We start from the raw sequence: 21,744 nt of genomic DNA, 5'->3' as shown, positions 1-21,744 counted from the left end.
GTAGACAACTATTATGCACTAATAACGTGCACATCACATGGGCCAGTTGGCGGTCTACATTTGTTTATCAAGTTTGGAATTTTGAGTGGGGATGGTCTCATTTTGTTATCTTAAGAGTGTATAATTGTGTCACAATAATATTACATTATCATGTGACGCAGGGAAGAAAAACAGCAAACTTTCTCCAGGCACATCACATGGTTCATTGGTTTGCATTGGCAAAATGGGAAAATATGATTTACAAATGAGGACAGTAATACTATCAAACTAGGGCAAATTAGAACTGAACAAGCCAATACCATGTAGAGAAGTGGTAAAAACTATGACAATAAGATTAAAATAGGAATAAAATATAATTTAACTTAAATGTTATTAAATATTAATTATCATGTTCTTTAATGTTAGACTTTTAATAATTTTGAATCAAAATTATAAATTTTAAAAACTTGAGATACTAAAATTATAAGATTAAAAATTAAAAAATCAAAAATTATAAATTAAATATTATAGAGATCAAATTTACAATTTAGTGTTGACCTTTTTATTGTTCGGCTAGGAATTTTCCAAATTTTACATGTCTTAATATTAGCAAGTTGGCTCTTTATTTAAATATAAGAAAAGATTTGGTTGCAATAAATTTAAATTAAGACAAGATACAATTTCATATAAGTCAACCATAAATCTTTTTATAAAATTTTACTAGAATCGTCTATTCCATCTCTAACACAAATTTACATAAAAGAATATAAAACATAAAAGAAAGTTATGATAAAAAATTATAACTACTAAAAAGATATGAATTATTTAAGTATAAAATAACATATGGCGAAAATTTAAGATTAAGTTTTTCTTTAATAACTTCATAAATATGCATGTATATGTTTTTTTTGTTTTTGGTATTTAGACAATGATATTTTTTTATATAAAATACAATTAAAACTTTGAACACTTTTTAATAATCACTCTTTTAGTTTCAACTTTCTCGTGATATTTTTATCCTTAAGTTCATACTACACACTAACCGTTAAAATTACTCACTCTCAGCAATAAAAAAAATAAAAAAATAAAAAAGTTACCTACTTCCACATCTTTGCTAATTTTTCTTTTTTCTACAATCATCTTTTCTCAAACCCCCATCAAACAAATATAAGAGACAAAATACCTCATTTTCGTACTAGTAGGCAATGATGTATCTCATTTTAAATCTTCACTGGATAAAGATCCTCTTTTTAAGTTTACGAAAAATATTTTTCAATTAAAAGATGTTTTAAAATATTATAATAATTATACAATATTTAAGAATAATAAAAAGGTTTCAAAGAAAACTTTAAAAAGACTTCTCTCACAAAATAAAAACAATAACATGAGAAAATTATTAAAAATAAATAAATAAATGATAAAATAAATCATTGTATCATCATTTTTCCTTTTTATCTCGATCTATGAGGTCCTAAATAAACAATCAATTGCTTGATCTTGACTGGGGTAACATTAAATTGTTAAAAACGATGCCATAACAACAGTACGAGAATATTTTACCATGTTGACTCATTCAGCACAACAGAACCTATTATTCAGCTGGTAGAATACAATAAGGCTATACAAATTCAAATCCGATATAGTAATAATAAAAGCAGTTCAATATGTAGGGATGTTATTTCTCCCCCGGGGTAGTCCCCGTAACTTTCTTACCAGTTATCACTAGAATTCCGGATTAATCTGCAAACATAAGACGTTGCAGTATGATACAACAGAGAAGCTTATTTACATCTGAATCTTTAAATGAAATAAATAATGAGATCAACTTTGACAGATCATCATTTTGCTCATTTGCACTAGCTGGGCTTTTAGATCGTCACAAAGGCTTATTGAACACAAGGAAGGCTGGATCAGAGAATATATATGCCACTTATCAAGGACTATCAACATCCAAAAAGCAGTTCTCCTTCAGCAAAGAGAAAAAATTGGAGTCCAACCTATGATTGATCACTCGCCAGGATGTACATGTACTTCACTAAAGATCATATTTATCAGCTTTCATGCAAATTCGTCTCTCTCCCCATTTTGTTCCTGGCTGTAGAAACCAGATAGCTGTTGTTGCAACTGTTCGAAGTGATAACAAGATCGATCAGTAGTTTTACAGAAACTAAAGTTTCAATTTAATTGGATTCCGGCTTGGACATAACATATATATGTAATGCAAGTAGGAATCTCAAATGGCAAATCCAGCATGATGATGAAATATAAAAGCTTGTATAGAAACTTACCTGCCCGTATCTTAACTTCTCATACGTCAGCTCATCAGTCAAATTAATCATCCTGTTAACACAAGACAGAAGGTGCGTGTTAACTTCTAGAAGTCAAAGAGAAAGGGTTACCAGGGAAGAATTTGGTTAACTAACCGAGACTGGAGTTCTGAAATTCTGGCCAGCAGCATAGTTTCCCTCTCTGAAGCTGCTGTATCAACCTATAAAATGATTCAAATGTAAGAAAAGGACATCAAGCTGATAATCATTATACTGTTTTGCTACGGGTTTATGTCACCAAAACAGAAGTCTCACATGCGGAAGTTAAAAATAATTAAGCATACAAGTGAAAAGAATAAATCAAAAAGAAAAATGCTTACACTTCCATTGTTCTCTGAATTGCGAGGTAATGGTGGCAACTTTCCATTCTGAGAAGCTGAAAAAAATTGATTGATCTCATTATTTCATTCAATACTAAGGAAAAAAGATCCCTAAACATAATCAACGGAAATCCTTCACTCACCATCAATTGCCTCGGCAGTTTGCAAACTATTCAACAGATTCATTATAAGATCCTGGAATTAAACAGAACTTTCCAGTGTAATTATAAATTGTTAAAAAGATACATTTAAAATGATCAGTTTTCCAGTAGGCACACAAGTAAATTAAATGCCATTGCTCAAACTTAAAGCTTTCCTCACCTGTTGAATAGATGTCTGCTGGAAAAGATTGTGAAGATGAGGCACTAAAATAGATGCAGGAATATTCATATTGGCAGAATCATTGGAGGGCTGACCAATTGGCTGAAGAGAAATACATGCAATGAAAGACAAACAAGCATTATATATCAAATACAATAATAAATATAACATCCTAAATACCCTGTAAGTCTCTAACCAACAATAGAATCCAAATATTCACAAAATGACGATAAACAAAGTTGGGTATAGAGAAAATGGCAAATCTACAAACCATTTGTTTGTAATCCACCATCCAATCACCAACGCTGGCAGATTTCCTCATTGGTGATCCCTATATGTAATGTAACAGGAAGAGAACAACAAATGAGGATAAGAAAAAAAAAACATAAATATATAGGAATTAATAAATTAGATCATCAACCAACCTGTGAAGATCGGCGTGAAACTGAACTTACAGGAATATCCTATACCAATAAGATAAAATCAGTTAAAGTTGTTGATAGGGACAATTAGATTGATTAACAAAGAACACACACCTTCACCAGATCTAAATTTTCTGATGTCACTGAGAATCGACCTTTAATTTGCACTAGATTAGCCTTAGACTTATCATCCATGGAATCTCTGAATCCTAGGAAGAGTTGGAACAACAAAATCAAAACCAAGTGTTTTAATATGGCTGGTTGAAATATACTAGAACTTGCACACAGCCTTAAGGTGTACATGATGATTCAAATACCTCCAGAAGATTTTATCGGAGCTGACAAACTATTTGCTGAAGCTCGGTTTGGAAGCATTAATGGACCACTGAAGCTTGGAGCTCGTCGTATATCACGATTATTTTTCTCACCTGAGAACTGATTTTCATTCTCAAACCTAAAAGTTATAAAGCATTAAAATTTTAACTAGCAAAATATCAAACTGGTAATAACAAGAAAACCTAAACAAGCAGCATAAAGAATGAAACTAGAAAGAGACACGCACAACATTGAATTTATTTAATCAAATTACACTTTTTTACATTGTATATTTATAGACAACTCAAGAAATATAGAAGAGATAAAGAAGATTCTCCAGACATAATAAAGGTAATGGATTGCCTTGTTTATTGGTCACTAGATGTACTTCCCAAATTAATAGCTATGACATAAGAATGGAACCATTAACAATTGAAATAAACAATACAATTATTATTTCAGTTCCATACTATCAGCTGCAATTCAAAATGGAGAATGTATCCCAGCCTGGCACACTTGTACATGTATGTGTAGAGAGAGAGAAAGGAAGGATTAACGAACGCTGAGTTGAGTTACACTCTTATTATGATTAATAACTTTTTACTGGATAATGTTGTCCTAAATTTCACTTTTAGATTAAAAGTTCCTATTATATAGGTAATATTTTCTTATTCAGTTATTTGTGTACATAAAAAATAACTTAACATACATACTTTTGAAATATATGAAACTAAGCACCATTTAATTATTTTCTTATTATTGATCAATTTTTAAAACATTTGAAACAAATAAATTATATAATATATAATTATAGCTCAATAGTTAGACTGATGAAAATTATATTTAATATAAAGTTGTTGACGGCATAAAAGTAAATGTAACTCACATTAGGGTAAAATAAAATCATGCAATGAAGCATTGAATTTTAAATTGTATAAATATTTTTAGACTTTTTCTATGTCATATGGACTTCTAATTTAACATTTAGATTAAAAACGTTTACTTTTGGTAAAAAGTTAATGGAGGTGTCATTTTACAAAATTTGACACATGAGATCAATTGACATGTGTGTAGTTTCATTCTCTTACTAGAAAAGATGTGTAAGTTGAGCTAGGCCAAAGCATTTGAAGCTCCAACTTGAGAAAAAAACATGCAACTAAAGTTTGACTCATTTATTTAAACAAATCAAATTTAAAAACTTGAATTTGTTTTATTTAGAAATACAAAATGAGTCCAGCATAATTAGCTTATTTATGGATTTTTTTTTTCCTCCTTATCAAATCTCTCTTTGAAGGAATGTTTTAAGCATGTTAAAATCATTTTTAGCAGGCATATTTATGCTAGAAGATAGCGCAACTCCACTTGATATAGGCACAACCATTCAAAAACTTGGAATATTCAAATAATTTCAGCATATATTTCAACATAAACTTTATTATTGTAGTGCACCCAGAGCTTTCAAAAGATTGTGTTGTGCCTAAGGTTAAGGTACTATGCTCACAGAAGAATGACTCCAGAAGATGAAGTACAAATATGATTTTGAACAATTTAGGTAACTAGTGGATAGTAATAGTAATGAATAAAATTACAAGGGCACAAGACAACTCTATCTAAGGAACTCAGAAAAATAACCCCATAACTTCGGGATAAGGGGTGCCTCCTCAGAAAGGGGATTACAGTAACCAAGCCTAAGCAACTGTCTCAAAATAGAAATAAATTTACTAAGTAAAAATATATCATTATTTATCCATTCTCTTATCTAAAATTACAAAAAAATTTGCCATTGGTACAAAAGACAAAAGCTATTCATGAGCTTTTCAAGTCAAGCCTGTAAGATCTGTATAACAAATCTGAATTCAAACTTGAGCTTCTTTGTTTAGTTTAACAAACAAGTTTATTTGAACATTTAACAAGTGGAGCTTAAATACTTATTATCTTCATTCCTTAACATATGAAGGTGAATCACCTCCCTATATAAATCATAATATTTTAGAATCATTTAGTTCTATCTTTAACTACAACATCAACAGCCAAGCTTTTTCATATTAGGTTCAGCTACACGAATCAAACATCATAATCTTCTATTGTGAATCATGTTTATATACAAACCATTGACCTCTAAATCCTTATTAATGATTTCACATATTGTTTTTCCCGGTATCTTCTACCTCATAACAATAGGGTTATCTTTCCATCTTATCTACTTTCTTTATGAGGGCTTCTGAAGGTCTTTTATACACATGCCCAAACCAAAAAAGAATTTAGGAATGCTTTCAAAGTAAACAAATATAACCAACTCATCCTCCACTTCTAGTAATTTGAGCTAGTCTTTCTTGTTAGCAAATGCTCCATCTCTAGAGGTATATTGTGGCAAACTCCCTTTTTTTACAGTTTTTATTTTTTTAATCTTTGACTATATGTACAGTTTATGTTATATTGATGGTATTAGTCTACTGAGAAAACTGGTAACTTCTAAATGTTACTTTTGTCCTTGATAGAGATATTGATTTCCTGGGCTTCTTAGCCCAACACCTTCAACAAATTTAGCAAGCACAAAACAGTTCCAAGTCTCAAAAGTCGAGACAAACCAAAAAAAGCATCTCAAAATTGAAAATTAATTAAGGCCCAGGTCATGGGTCCCATATTTTATAAAAAGCATTATATGTTCAACACTAACGAACAAGCACATCAAAGCAAACTGCTTTTCATCTTTCCTCAACTACAAGCCTAATCGTATAAGGGACATTGAGAGGTATGGAAAGGAAATAGCTCCCTTTGTATTAAAATAAATATTTAGGCAAGGGCATTATCTGAGGAGAACCATTCCCCCTCTGAAAACTCATCTTTAATTCTCCAAATTTGGGGGTAAAACAGGATTGAAGGAGAATAGTTTAATTTTATTTTGAAAACAAACCTCATTTACTAATTTATGAGGTAAATTGAGTAGTTCCAAAAAGTTTTGGAATGGTTATATTGAAATTTTGCTCTTAAAATTGTAACTCTTTATCTCACTCAATCACTCTTACAAGTGTGAGCATGGGTACAGTAGTAAGGTTGTGGCCTAGAGGTCACAGTTTCAAACCCTAGAAACAGCCTATCAGCTTGCAAAGGTAAGGCTACAAACATATGCCCTCCACAGACCCCACTATGTGGGAGCCTCATGCACTGGGCCACCTTTTTTACCTCACACTTCCATTCCCCTTTAATAACTAAACATAGGAAGACAATTGCTTTCCATTCCTACCCTTCTCTCCCACTCCATTTTCATTTCATTCTTGAACATCCAACAACAGCCTAATATAAGAACAACTAAGATATCATGTGAAATACAAAGTACCTTTCAAATGCACGCCCTCTTTCAGGTAAAGAAAGACCAAGCACTGAGCCTGGCACCAGTGGTCCACTTTGGGTTTTACCAAGTTTCCCTGATTGAGTTTTAACTTTGCTTGTTCCCGCGTCCTTCTCTGAAGTAGATGGTGTTGCTTCAGCAACTGATCCATTTCTCTTCTCACTCTGTGGTATGTCACTACTACCTACTGGTGCCACGAACTCATCTTGTTGCAAGTTATTTGAATTCTTTTTGTCCATAATAAACTGGGAATCAGTTGTATCCTGTCATGACAAACAACAAAGATTTTAATAGATTATTTTTAAGATAAAGAAAGTTTAGAACAGTTGAACCAACCTTATAATAGCTAAAGAATTTGTTTTCATCTTCTTCCCTCATCTCTGCAATATCATCATCATCCTGCATCTAGTAAAATGGAAGACATTTGTTCAGATCAAAGAAAGAGAAAAACCAGATAAGTAAATACAATCTAAAAACACAAAAATACATACCAACGAAGCTTGAGCTTTCAAATCATCAACATCGAAGTTCCACGCACTAACTCCTCGCTGATATTCACTCTAGAAATTAAAATACATAGGTGGATTAGATTTTAATGGCTGTAAAACCAAAAATGGTTTTTATTTTCTGCATGAAACATATACATGATATTTGATGTTAACTGAGAAACTTCAAAATGCCAAGCTTCCACAAGAAAATGGTTGTCTCTGTCTCACTTGAAAACAATTTTTTCAGAATATGGACCAATTGTATATAATCTCTCATTTGTAGAGACTATAGACTGTTAGTAGAGTTTTGAATTAACACAGGCATTTCAGGTAAGAAAAACACTTCTATTTATTTGACAATAATTTTTTAGGTGTTTGGCTAAAATATGATAGGGATTTTAATCAAGGGAAAAAGCAGAAATTTTTCCAGGTCATTATAAATAATTGTATAAAATTGTCAGCTTTTATTTTATTTAATTAAAATTCATAATAAATAAATATTTTTGAATATATAAATTACAATTAAAATTCACAATTAATAAATATCTTTGAATAAATAAAGTATATTTTGGATTTACAATGAACAATTTAAATCATGATATAAGGTTAATTTTAACTATTGACAATTTCTTTAAAAAACTAATAAAATTTGATTCATAGGTATAGATAAAAAGGGATAGGTTGAAAGAGATGGGTGACTAAGAATATTAAGTATACAGATAAAAATAAAAGGGTTAAATGCGCAAGTTGCGAGTTAAATGCGTATCCAAAGGAGAGAATATTGGGATTGCCTAATTAAGAGATTGGGGAGAGCGAAAGCCACACTCTCCAAGTTGTATATTATAATTCTAATTTATAATATAAGAATAGATTGACAAATATTTAAGTAAGATCAACCAGAGGTCTACCAATTTAAGTAATGCACTGTGTCAATCAACCAGACTTGAATAAGCACTACAATCAAGGTTTCAAGTAGAGAAGGAAACCAGTACTAAGGAAAAGGGGTGGAGGGACAAATTTGTCTAACATCAGCCATTCGTGCAAATGCTCCTATGAACCATTGACTATACATAATACATCGCATTGTATGCAAAATAAAATTTGATTATCAGCCTTACTTGAGATATTGCTTCTTGTTCTGCAGAAGGCATTTTCTTTAGTGCCAGCTGAGCTGCATCTTTAAGCTGCAAGATTTATGTGATGTCAAGCAAAGGTTACAGATTGAGGGAATTATAGCGCAGGACACACTTAAGCATGCATGATATCAAACCTGGAGGGATTTTACACGGTTCCACAGAGGCGGTAAATCAGCAAATAATTTCTTTACAGAAAGCTCTGGAGGCTTAGCTTGCTTGAAGAAGGAGTGTTTGAGCAACTTCTCCACAGACGGCCTCTTTGTTTGATCTTTTACCAGGCACATGGCAACCATTTCCTTAAAAGACTGGTCACAACTGGAAATACTTTAATTAGACTGCTACTACTACCACTACTATAATTATAACTATTACTATCGCAAGAAACACACTATAATTTCAATACTCCCTCTTTTCTCTTTCAAGCCATGACCAGTAAATCAAATAAAACCATAAACAATGATGTATCCGTCCAGGCAGAAAGAACACCCATACCTTGGAGAACTTTCTGTCACGATCATAATCAAGCCCCGGGGGAGCATTCTGAATGGTCATTAGAAGAACCTATACACAACACAACACAACACAAACAATGAATCCCAAGCTCACCCGCACATTACAAACCACAAGAACCTAATACTCGAAAAAACACAACCATTCCGAAGACGACGCAGCTAGATACGATTACAACATACCTTCATAGGAGGATACTTGGAGAAAGGCGCGTGTCCATGAGCCAACTCCAACGCCGTAATTCCGAAAGACCAAATATCCGCCCTATCCAATATCCCAATCCAATCCAAACAAATCAGAAATCATACATGTAATCGAACTACCGGACAAAACTTAAATACTTTTAGTTTTAGTGTTAGTGTGGTCTCCAATTAAAATTGGAGTTTGATTTGACGTAGCTAATCTACAATCCATAATAAAGGTTAACGCGGTGGATAACGGCAGAAGCAGAAGAAAGAGCTAAGCTAGGGAATTGCATCTAGGTTGAATGGAGAAGAAAAAAGGGAAGGAGTGAGTAACTGACTTGAAATTATAACCGGTGCCAGGTTGCAGAACCTCGGGCGCCATCCAGCAGGGGGTGCCGACGAAGGTGTTCCTGGAGCGCTGGCGGTCGCCGGTGTCGAACATGCAAGCGGAGACGCCGAAGTCGGCGAGCTTGACCTGGCCGTTGGAATCGAGAAGAATATTGCCAGCCTTAACATCGCGGTGAATGTGGCCGTGTCGGTGGAGATAGTCGAGCGCCTTGAGAGTCTCCTTGAGGATAGATCCGATGGCGTCCTCCTCGAATCCCTCGGGATAGGCGGCCTTCATGAGGTGGAGGCAGGAGCCCTGCGCCATGAAGCCCATGACGACCCAGAGGCTCCTGTGGACGACGAAGGAGCAGAAGGCCTTGACGACGTTGGGGTGCTCGATGAGGCTCATGGTCTGCGCCTCCCTCCTTATGTCCTCCAGATTGCTGTTGCATCGATCCAGATCCAGACACTTGACCGCCACCTCCTCGTTGTATGGCAGGTAGATTCCGCGGTACACGGTGGCGCTCGCTCCGTACCCTACTTCTTCCAGAAGCTTGTAGTCGCTCGGGTTGGCCGAGTAGCTTCGGTTTCCCATTTTGACTTTGATTGACCACCCTCACCTCCCCCCGTTGACCACCATCACATGAGACTATGAGAGTTTTTTGTTTGGGTGAGCACTGAGCACCATCACTTGTTCCTCCTTCCTAGTTCCTCCTCCTACTCCTCCCCTTCGCTTCCCAATGCTTATGGGTCCCTCTTCCTCTTTTTTCACTTTTCACTTTTCACTTTTCACTTTTCACTTCCCTTCCCCTTATATATTCCATTTAAACTCTTACGTGAAAGTATTGTTTTCTTTAAAAATAATTTAGTCAATTAAAACATCTTTTGGTCCAAAGATTAACCACGTTACAAGGTGACAAAGTCAACATTTGATAAACAGCACTTATAATATACACTAATAAACATTATATTACACCTCAATAAAAATTAAATTAAATAAATAAATAAAAGTTAGTCTCACACGGGTCGAGTAAATAATTACTCATTACTTTGATGTTACTAACTTGAGATTTAAAGTGTATTTTATATATAATTACTCATTTTTCACAATGTATCAATTTTGTCAACTAACTCCCCTGCAAACGTCCTCAAATTTCATATCATTTCAAAATTTATTTTAATTAATATTCATTGGAGCTCCACTTTGATCACCTACCTACTTAAGGACACGTCATCACAATCTATCTTAAACGCATCGATTATAATTTATCATACAAAAATAAGTTTAAATTGTATCAATTTATGAGTATAAGTTGCTTATCCAAGGAGAATGAAATGACTTTAATGTATAAGTTACATATTTAAAAGCAAAACACACACACACAAGATTTTATATGTAATAATATAATTAATATTTTTATATTATAAATATATGATATTAGATTATTTTAATTTAATAACATGCTAAATATTTTTTGATAAAAATTAATTTTAATCTCTCTAAAATTTTTCAAATTCACTTTTGATCTTCAAAAACTTTTATATTAAAATAAATAGTCCCTCTAAAATATTTCAAATTTGCTTTAGATTCTCCAAAAAAAATATTAAATTAGTCCATGTAAATGTAGAAAAAGCTAAATTTGATCTTCTTAAAAGATGCTAACTTTATTTTAATTAATTTTTTTATTAAAATATTAAGCGATGAATATAATTAGATTATTTTAATATTTTGTTAAAAATAAGATTTTCATGTCATCAATAATAGACATAACAAAAATATATTTTATTAATAAATGATTTTAAGCATGATAATAACTCACAAATATACAATTATTGTAATAATAACGCTATAAAAAAATATTTAAAAAAGTAAAAATAAAAATTGATTCGATAACAAGCTGTACGCTCTTCTCATTAGATTATTTTTTTTTTTCAAAAATATATTATTGACGAAAATTTCGTGTTTGTCTTTCATTGAATACGAAATCTTTCGGACAAGTAGTACTCACATTAGAAACAAAACTAGTTTATAGTTATTGAGAGATATTCGTAACTAGGAAAAAAAAAAGAAAAAAAAAAGAAATATATATATTTTACTCTTTCAATAATATGTTTTATTGTTCTGATAAAAAAAATATAGAAGTGTAATTTTCCACCCAAATTCAATTATTAATCAATTGGGTGTGTCTTTGTTAGTTAAGCTAAACAATATATTTTTTTTTATAAAGAAAATCATATAAAGTCTAATGTTTGTATTGACAAATAAATTAAAGAAACGATAATTGCATCAACCATTCATTTTATTATAATCATATTTGATGCATGTTTTTAACTAGATTCAAAATCATTCAACAATAATAATCCCAACCTTCTCTTCTATCCCAATTCTTATTATCCCAACTATGATATACACCATCCTCTCTTACAGAGTAATAGATGCGTTCATGGCCACCTTCTTGACTAGGATCATATATGGAGAACTCACTACACCTATGCCATTTTACTAGACCACTGTGGATATAGAAATTAAGCAATTTAGTGTAAGGATTTCCATGAGAGATTTCAATCTGATCTTTTTCGAAGTCACTCATGAAATATAATTTTGTTGAACTTGGAGGCAAGTCATTGGAAATGGAAATGAAAAGTATGTGGATATCAATTTGAAATTTTGAGCCATGTTGAATAGAGTTGGAATGAACGATGGGTGTAAGAGAATCAACAAACATTGAACTATTGAAACACGCTACAAGAGAAAGAAAAAGCGATAAAAGAATTGAAGTTGACATTTTGCTTGTATTTCTCTCACTTAGCATTCTATAATATAATATATATATATATATATATATATATATATATATATATATATATATATATATAAAGATAGATTCATTTATTTTAAGAATAAGTTTACTTACACTTATTTTATTTAATAAATTATATTTTATATCAAATTTTAACGATTCAATCGTTAAATTTAAAATTTGTAATGTACAGATCAAATCTGTAATTTTTTTAAAAAATTAAAAATTATTTGATATTTTGTTTTATTAATTCAAATCGATGGATAACTATAAAATTATTTTATATATTAATTTGAATTAATAAAATAAAGTACAATTTCATCTATTTTTAATCTTTTATTTTTAAAATTTGTTACGATCAAATTTCATTAATTTTTTAATAAATGTAATATATTTATTAATATGAAATATTAATTACTATATTAATAAAATATAATATATATTAAATATTAAATATACAACATGTTAAATGATATTTATATTAAAATACTATTATTAAATAAAGTATAACTATTACAATCTCAATACTGTTTTATTATATATATATATATATATATATATATATATACTCTCAATTATATATTAAAATAATCAAGTGATTGAATGACAATTTAAAAAATTAATGATATTTTAACATATTTTTAATTAAAATATAATTTTTTTTAAAATATAATATGTATTCTATTATAATATTAAATTTTCTAAATTATATAATATGAAAATAATAATATAATATATTTACATATTTTAAAAAATAAAAGTACTGTGATATATAGTTGATATTGTTATTCAATTCTAAATAATATAATTGAAGTCTTATCTTAATAAATTGTGTAATAAAAAATTCATTAAATATCTAGACATATTATAAAAATAAAACCAATAGTACTTATAGCAGTGCATCCAAGTTTTATCCCAAATTAAAGCAATTAATAATTTTAATATATATATATATATATATATATATATATATATATATATAAAGGGTTGGTGTCTCGTTTAAAATAGGGTTACAATTGATATTCAAATGCAATGCGTTTATTAAGGATAACATATAACATTCTATATTATTGTACACTACTTTAGACTTTAGAGTAATATTGCATTAAATTTGATAGGTAGATTTTTTCTATAACAACACATTTATTACAAGTAATTTATTTTCTATAACAACACACTTTATTATAGGTAATTCATGAAACTGCACATAACTCCTTTTTTTATAATGTTCAAATTAAGAGTCACCCCCCTTATATGATATTTTTTTAAAACAAATGAGGAATAATATTTGAGGCGTATCAATACAATATTTTTTCAAACAATTGAGAGTAAATCTAAGGATAGAATAATATAATATTTTTTTAAAACTGCTCATATGTTAGGCAAAGCAATTGAATTTCAAGTTGGCCTTATTGATTGAAATCTCATCTCCTATTGTATTGTTCGACAAATTTTTATTGAATTGAATTAAATTTATTTCTTAAAAAAAGTTGATATAATAATATATTTATCTTTATTCATTCTTATAACTTTGAATTGTTCAAACGATTGTATTTAATGGAAAGAAAATAAATAGAAGGAAAGGAAGAAAAGTTGTTATAACTTTAAAAAAAGAAAAATATCATAATCAATTTAGTTGTAATATTCTTTACACTTTTGCTCATTTTTGTGTAAAAGAAAAAAGTTTCACAACTCATATGCTCTTCTCTTCTCTTTGGCACACTTTTTTACTTTACTAAATGAAGAGTGAAAAATAACTTTAATTCTTTTCTTCGCTTTTCCCTCCTTTTTCATGTATAACGAACCAAAAGTAAATGAGCCACACTTGTATGTACTCATATTTTTTTCATTAAGACTGTTTCTTTAATTCACCATTTGAAATTATTTTTCAGGCGATATATCACTAAAATGGATTTAATAATTTTTAGCAAAACTTTTATATATATACACACACTTGTTGATTATGTATTTCTTATAATGAACAATTTTTTAAAATTGAAGAAAAATAAAAAAATTAATTAATTTATGTATGCATGTAAAATTATACATTAAATTAAGTTACATTATTTGTGCATATACGTACACACATACATACATACATATGTATGTATATAGAGAGTGCCGTGAAAATATTTTATTAATATGAGAACAACTTATAATAACATTTAGATTAAAATAAATGATTTAGTTAAAAAAATTACAAATAAAGTTATTCTGTATTGTAGTCTTTATAATTTTTTTTTTATCATTGGTGTTGTTATTTCTATCACCTCCACCTCCACCTCTAACACACCTTCAACATCACATCATCACCACTTCCATTGGTACCACCATAATTACTATCATTGTCATTATTGTTGTTACTAGTGACAATGATGACACAACGGTGATGGAAACGATAGTGATGGAGGTGAGAGTGGTAGTGGATAACGATGATGGTGATGTGGTGACAGTGTAGTAAAAGTGATGATGTAGCGGTCATAGTAGTAAAATGCCAACAATAGGATGTAGCGGTCATAGTAGTAAAATGGCAACGATTATAATAATAAAGGTGATGCTAACCATAATGGAGAGAACTACAATGACAACAATACATAATAATTTTATTATTGTACTTTCAATTAAAGTTATATATATATATATATATATATATATATATATATAACTTAAATTGAGGCTTAAATAATTGTATGATTTTAGTTTTTGAAACTTAATAATTGTATAGTTTTAGTTTCTCAAATATTATATTTATAAAATTTTGATATTTCATTTTTTAATTGAACAATTTTAGTTATTTAAATGTCGTAATTATGCAATTTTTAGTCTTTCAAGTATAATAATTATACAAATTTTGACTTATTTAAATTGCATATATTTGTAATTTAGTAATAACAAACACATATCATTTAATACATAAATAAAAATTAATATATATATATATATATAACTTAAATAAATTAAAATTTATATAATTATAAAACTTTATCGTAAAATTGTATAATTATAATATTTAAAAATTAAAATTATTCTATAGAATTATAATAATAGAAGAATAAAAATGTAATTATATGTGCGGGATGATTAATGCCACAGCTTGAAGTAAACACCTACCGACATGGTCATAGTTACCCCTTTTCTTTTCCCGGATTAACTACAGGTGAGAAAAAAATGCAATACGTAAGTTAAAACTATTTCTTTCATACTTGTCGTAGGCATGAATGCTATAAATATTTACAGCGTGACACGTCAATTTTTCATACCTATGCAATATAGCCTAAAGAAGTTGTCTCTAGATTTAATTTTGATGAAACATTGAAGTATATGGAAATGATAGAAAAGGAAGAGGCAAAGTAGCTTTTGCTTGCGCTAAATGAGTAAATTCTTAATTATATATTTAAGTTTTAGGAACTTTTCGATAAAGTATTTTGACTGTGACGTATTATGAAAGGTAAAGTAATTATATATGAGAAAACTATACATCCATAACATAAGCAGTGAAGTATATAACCGAGGGTGAGTTGTTTAAAAAAGGAGAGGAAGAAAAACGATGGATCTGCAGAAGTTGCATCAGCATGCATGGAAGTGGGAATCTAGCTATGAGTATCATTATCAATATTTAATGGTCCTATGTTGGTTGTTTCTCAGCGGTAAGACAGAGAATTTTTACGTAAGGTGCATGTATCCAAACGGTCGAGTTTATCTGAGAACAAGTTGTCTTCAAAAACAACGCAACTTGCGAAGCCAAATAATTGATTCTCCTATTTATGAATGCCAAAAAGTCCCAAGATTGTAACTTGTGAGAGAGAGGACACGACACCGAGCGAAAGGAAATGGCATTTTACTAATTTACCATATTTATGTCTTCCTATATATTTGTTTAATACACTACCAGACATCATGCAGACACCAACATGAATATATAAAATCAACAAATAAAGACTCCCGTGATTTTGAGTGGTCACCCCATTTTGGAGCATCCTTGCCCTCACCGAAAATAATTTCTATCACGGGCTACCATATACCTATATATTATATACATAAAATAGTCTATACACTCATATCAATCTATCACAAATAAACATGTAAATATCATATTTATTTATTTATCTATCTTATTAAACATACATAATATTATTTATTATATATTTTTCTTCAATCAAACAATCAAATTTTATTTCATTATTTTTACGTATTTTTACTCATCTATTCGTCCCTACTTTATTTATTTTCATTCAATTTTTTACCTATTTTTCTTCTCTTTACCAAATATACCTTTGTAAAAGAAGCATGTGTGGCGCGGTGTTCGGAATGACGGAGGATGAAAATCAATGGCCACCAACTAAAGTATAAAGAAGGAAAATTTTGAAATTTCATAAATATTATTTCTAATGCATTAGGAGACGATTTACGGGTTTTTGTATTATACAATGCTTTAGCTTCATATGTGTAATTAAGGTTAAAAAGGTGAATAATGTTTTAGCAAATCGTTGTGACAGCTTAGGCATCGATGCTGTCGAGGATGATTGTAGCATAGTAAATGTCGCACGAGGAGGACAGTTTGAAGATTCCGTCTTTTAGTTAGACACGAAACTACAATGCTTTCCTTAAACAACATTTATGGTATGTTTAAGGGAGAGTGAAGAAGTCTTAAAAGAGTTAAAGTAAAGAAAAAAGAGAATAAACAAAATACACATTGAATTTTATTTTTAAAATTTTAAAAAATCAATTTTTTCTTTTGATTAATTTCAATTCAAATTTTATATTTTTAACCTCTTCTCTTGTTTTTCTTTCTATATATCCAACTAAATATAGGATTAAAAAACAAGCAAGAACACACAAATAGGAGATATATATATATAAGAATTAATCATTTATATATTGTCAGTGTAAAGTTTTTTATACTGGTAATCAATCGTATCTTTTAAAATTGCTTATTTTATTATTATTTTATTAAATAAGTAATTGACATGACACTATTAAAATATATGATTAATTGTTAGTGTAAATTTTTTTTACACTGTCAGTATATAAATGATTAACTCTATATATAAATATAGTAAGGTCATTTACTCTTCCAATCATATTTATTCAACTATGTTTTTTTAATTATTTAAAATTTCACATAGTTTTTTTTTATTAGCTTTTAATTTATTCTCTCAATAATTTTAGTAATTTTTAATATTACTTTTTTTATGAATTTTTATTTATTAGTTATTAGTTTTTTCTTAATTTTCAGAGGTTGCGGTGTATTCTACATTTTTTTTAATTTCTTTCAACGCTTTGTGCTTGTGTTATCTTGCTTTTTTTTTTTTCCCTTCAAATTTTCTTTTTTATCCCTATTGATGTAGATTGGCTATTATATAGTTATCTAATACTATTTAGAAATTTTATTCTAAACAAGTACATTGAACCTTAAGTCACATATATCACAATGATTTATTTTTTTTTATAAAAAATAGAATGGGAAAGTAATTTCAAGACAAGTTGAACTGTCAACACACCTCTCTAAAATATTACCATATAAGCTAAAACTAGGAGTAGTTTTATTTTAGTCAATCCTAATTACTAAACTAGTCCTAATGTGTATTATGTAATATATTTTGAAATATTTTAGACATGATAGTCATCAAAATTGAATATTATTTGAAATATTTTTTTAACTAAATTTTAACATTTTAAACAATGTCTAATTAATGAAAATTAGCTATTTTCAAATTTCAATTTTTCATTTGATAAAAATATAACAAATGATTTTTTTTCTTCATAATTTTATGATTTTATAATTCAAGTGATTATAACTTAATAAAAATTAACATCGATAATATACAATGAATGAGGTCACTTGTAAAGCCTATTTAATCAAAATTTTAAAATTGTTAGGTTGAAGAGAAAAATTACTTAAACCATAAAAAATACAAGGGTTAAGTTGAGCAGAGAGGACTAATTCCCCACAATACGACAAATTAAGGTTAATTAAGATTCATATTATCGTTGAAAGATGTATTTATATTTAATATCGAATAATTTTCCAACAAGATAAGAAGATACTCATAACAAAAAATAAAAAAGAGTTACGTCCAATAATGGGATTCACAGCTTACGATACAATAAAAATGAGTTAATTTAAACTTCTCTTAAGTTGAGTGGTTTAATTTTATTTTATTTTTAGTCAATAAGTGGTTTAAGGTTAATACCTTATACAGTTATACCCAAGAAACATGACGAAGCTAGCATGCGGATTTGGTGTGGCCCAATAATCTTAGCCAAGCCCACCAAAACATTTCAAAGGCTTTGGCTAAAAGCCTATTTGCTCCCGCACTCCAATTCAACTCAAAACGTCTTTCAACCAAATCAAATCTCCAATCTCCAATGTGAATTTGGCAACTCTGCTATGCAACCTCACCTTCATTTGTGATATTATATTATCATTAATTTCGATCACTACTCCATAACCTTATTGCTTCACGCTTTCTTTGATTGGACTCAAAGGAACCATATAATGATTATGGATCCAAAAAAAATAACTTATTATTCAATTTTTCCATTGTTTGAAATTGGGAGATAAAAAGGACTGAATAGTTTCATATGAGTCATACACACCTTTTTCTTCTGACCACCTTTGAATGGAAAAGGTGGGAAAGGATTTTTTCTTATAGAATTGTTTATGTTATTTTTTTTATTTAGGGTATTTAATCAGGGATATTTTTGGCACCTTCAAATTAAATGAAGTGGATGTTTCAGGTAGTCAAGAAGGTTCTTATAAGTAATCTCAACTTAGATGAGAAGCGAAACCTATAAACACTTATGAGTGAAAAATGAGCATAAACATAATTAGTTAATTTCTTGTAGGTATGAAAATGTCTTATATAGAAATAGTTAAATGTGTTATTTTGGGGATGAAGATGAACCACATGGAAAACTTAAAAGAGTTCCAAAAATAGTGTTTATAAATTATTATTTTAATTTCTACTCAATTAAACAAAAATGTTTTAATTTTCCTTGCTTATCTACTATATATAACTTAAAAACAAAATTAAATTACTTTTTAACCAAAGTGATGGGTCTCTATATTACTTTTTGTCACACCTGGATGGTGTGCTTATCTAGCTAAATCAATCATTTACCATCTCTAATTATTAAAGCTCACAAATATACAAGTGCATCTGACTGGTGGGTTTGACTTTCCAGCCCTTATTTGACGTATCATGCATTGCACAACTAAATCAATAAATTTTAGTTTATCTTCTATACATATGTCTTTGTTTTTCAAATAAAACTCAGTTCACTATGTGTTTTCCTTTCAAACACTAACACTATTACGATCGCTAACAATAACAGTTACATCCCACAATGGTAATCTTGTAATACCCAATATCCACATTTGACAGTAGAAAGAAACAAGAGTACTTTGTAGGGTGGGCAAAGGACAAAGAAAATCAATGTCAAAATCAAGTATTGGCAAAAGTGTAGGAACGAGGCACATGTCGACCACACTCCACCGTAGCTATAATAAGGTAGAATTCGGTGACACGTGTCAGCGTCGTGTGGCATTTGATAACGGCAATGATGAAGCTAGTATCCACTACGGAGCTAGTGGTCGTCACAAATCAAAACTTGACCATTACTTTCCCACACAAGAGATGCGCACCACCCTAGAGCCACAAATAATATGCATTAATGAACCAAAAACTTTCACTATTACCTTACCTTACCTTGTTTCTTAGATCTATCTACAATTACATTTAGACACCCATCGAATTTGTGCACGATGTGATGTCTCTGGAATCTTTCAAACCTAACTAGTGCCCATATTCAACGGTCCCAATGATCGATCATCATCATCATCATTTCATAATCTTCACAAATTTTCAGCACCCGATTCATGACCCTTCCATTATTAACATACAAAGATGAAATCAACATGCATAACTAGCAAGAGCTATATAGTACGAGACTATGTTGGTTTGCCAAATATGTAGCACTATGTGTATTATATATAATATATGAATGATGAAATGAATTGAGAAAGAGAAAAAAGGAAAAAGGCATCGATCCAAGTTTATCTATCTGTATTATTCCATATCATTTTCAAACTGGATGCTGATTGTTGACGGGCCAACCCATCCACTAAGAGGTGCAATATCAATGTATGTGTTTCAATGGCTCACCTTAAGTCCCCTTATGGGAAGAGAATCTTTGCCACTAGAAATAATGTTATGAGAACCTCATGCGAGGGGCAAACATGGAAAAGGGTAGTGGGTCAATAGTCAAACCAAATGAAAAAGGTGCATGAGATGAGGTTCTAACCTAGCCTCACTGTTGTATTTGCAAGTGCATCAAATTCATTAGATTTGTGCGTGTGCCTATTCTGATTCTAAAAGAATAGAATTGCTTTTGTTTGGAAAGGGTTTTGCTCACCCAGATGAGCCTTGTGATTTTTCAAAGTGCTATCTGCCGTTGGGGCGTATCTGTGAAAAGTAAATCTTCAACAATGAAAAGTGTAGTCCTTCATGCTGTAGCTAAATATTTTATAGTATATAGCGTTGTCTGCTTAACTTTTAGATTCAATTATTCGTTTCAAGTTTAATTACATGTTAGAATCTTTTAAGTGATTACGTATAACTCATTTTGGTGGAGAGAAGAGAGATGAGAGAGAGAGAGAGAGAAAAAAAACACAATATAATAAAAGAATAAATGATATTTTACTATTTTAAGTTTTTTTCTTCCTCTTAGGGAGGATTAATTCCTTCACGGAAGTATAAACGAGATAAGTGGCGTGATAGGAAATGATGAAATGACAGATATTAGAAAATGAAATGAAAGGAAAAATGTGCATATTGCTTTATGGCTTTAAGTTTGATTTTTTTAATACGTTTTTTTTCTTCTTCTTCTTCTGTTCATTAGGATCGAAGTCGATAGCATAAAGCCTACAACAATTAATCAACTAAAGTAAACTCCAATGGTTTTGACTATGTATGTGTGTGAATTAAGTTATTTCACAAATAATTCTTAGTGAAATTATTCTCTTCAATCTCTCTCTCTATATATGTAAAAGGTTTCAAATACTCTCTCTCTCTCTGTGTTTAGAATTAGGTTTATTGAAGCATTTTGCAAAGACATTTTGCGGTGGTGTTTAAATTATGTTTTTTTTGTGAAGCTGTTATTAAATTAATTTTGGAAGGAAATGTTGTTGAAATTAATTATGATCAACTATTCATATTTTTTAAGTAAGGTAATTACAATTATTTTAAATTAAGATATTTA

General features: G+C 29.8%; 1 protein-coding gene across 1 annotated transcript; it reads right to left on the bottom strand.

Moving 5' to 3' along the window:
- Positions 1-1,551: 1,551 nt before the first annotated feature.
- Positions 1,552-10,444, bottom strand: LOC109815158 (uncharacterized). The gene is made up of 18 exons (XM_020379799.3): positions 9,691-10,444; positions 9,350-9,431; positions 9,150-9,218; positions 8,792-8,962; positions 8,640-8,705; positions 7,525-7,593; positions 7,370-7,438; positions 7,022-7,296; positions 3,687-3,823; positions 3,484-3,578; positions 3,373-3,411; positions 3,219-3,278; positions 2,948-3,049; positions 2,770-2,821; positions 2,627-2,682; positions 2,403-2,467; positions 2,268-2,319; positions 1,552-2,103 (listed from the first exon to the last, which is right to left on the bottom strand). Exons 1-18 carry the CDS (start codon positions 10,272-10,274, stop codon positions 2,038-2,040), a joined length of 2,109 nt encoding a protein of 702 aa, XP_020235388.2. The 5' UTR covers positions 10,275-10,444; the 3' UTR covers positions 1,552-2,037.
- Positions 10,445-21,744: the final 11,300 nt, after the last annotated feature.

Source organism: Cajanus cajan, chromosome 7 (genome assembly GCF_000230855.2).
Source record: "Cajanus cajan strain Asha chromosome 7, NIPB_CcT2T_4, whole genome shotgun sequence".
Classification (NCBI taxonomy): Eukaryota; Viridiplantae; Streptophyta; class Magnoliopsida; order Fabales; family Fabaceae; genus Cajanus; species Cajanus cajan.
The sequence above is the reverse complement of the archived record's forward strand: the minus strand, read 5'-3'. Positions and strand labels throughout refer to the sequence as shown.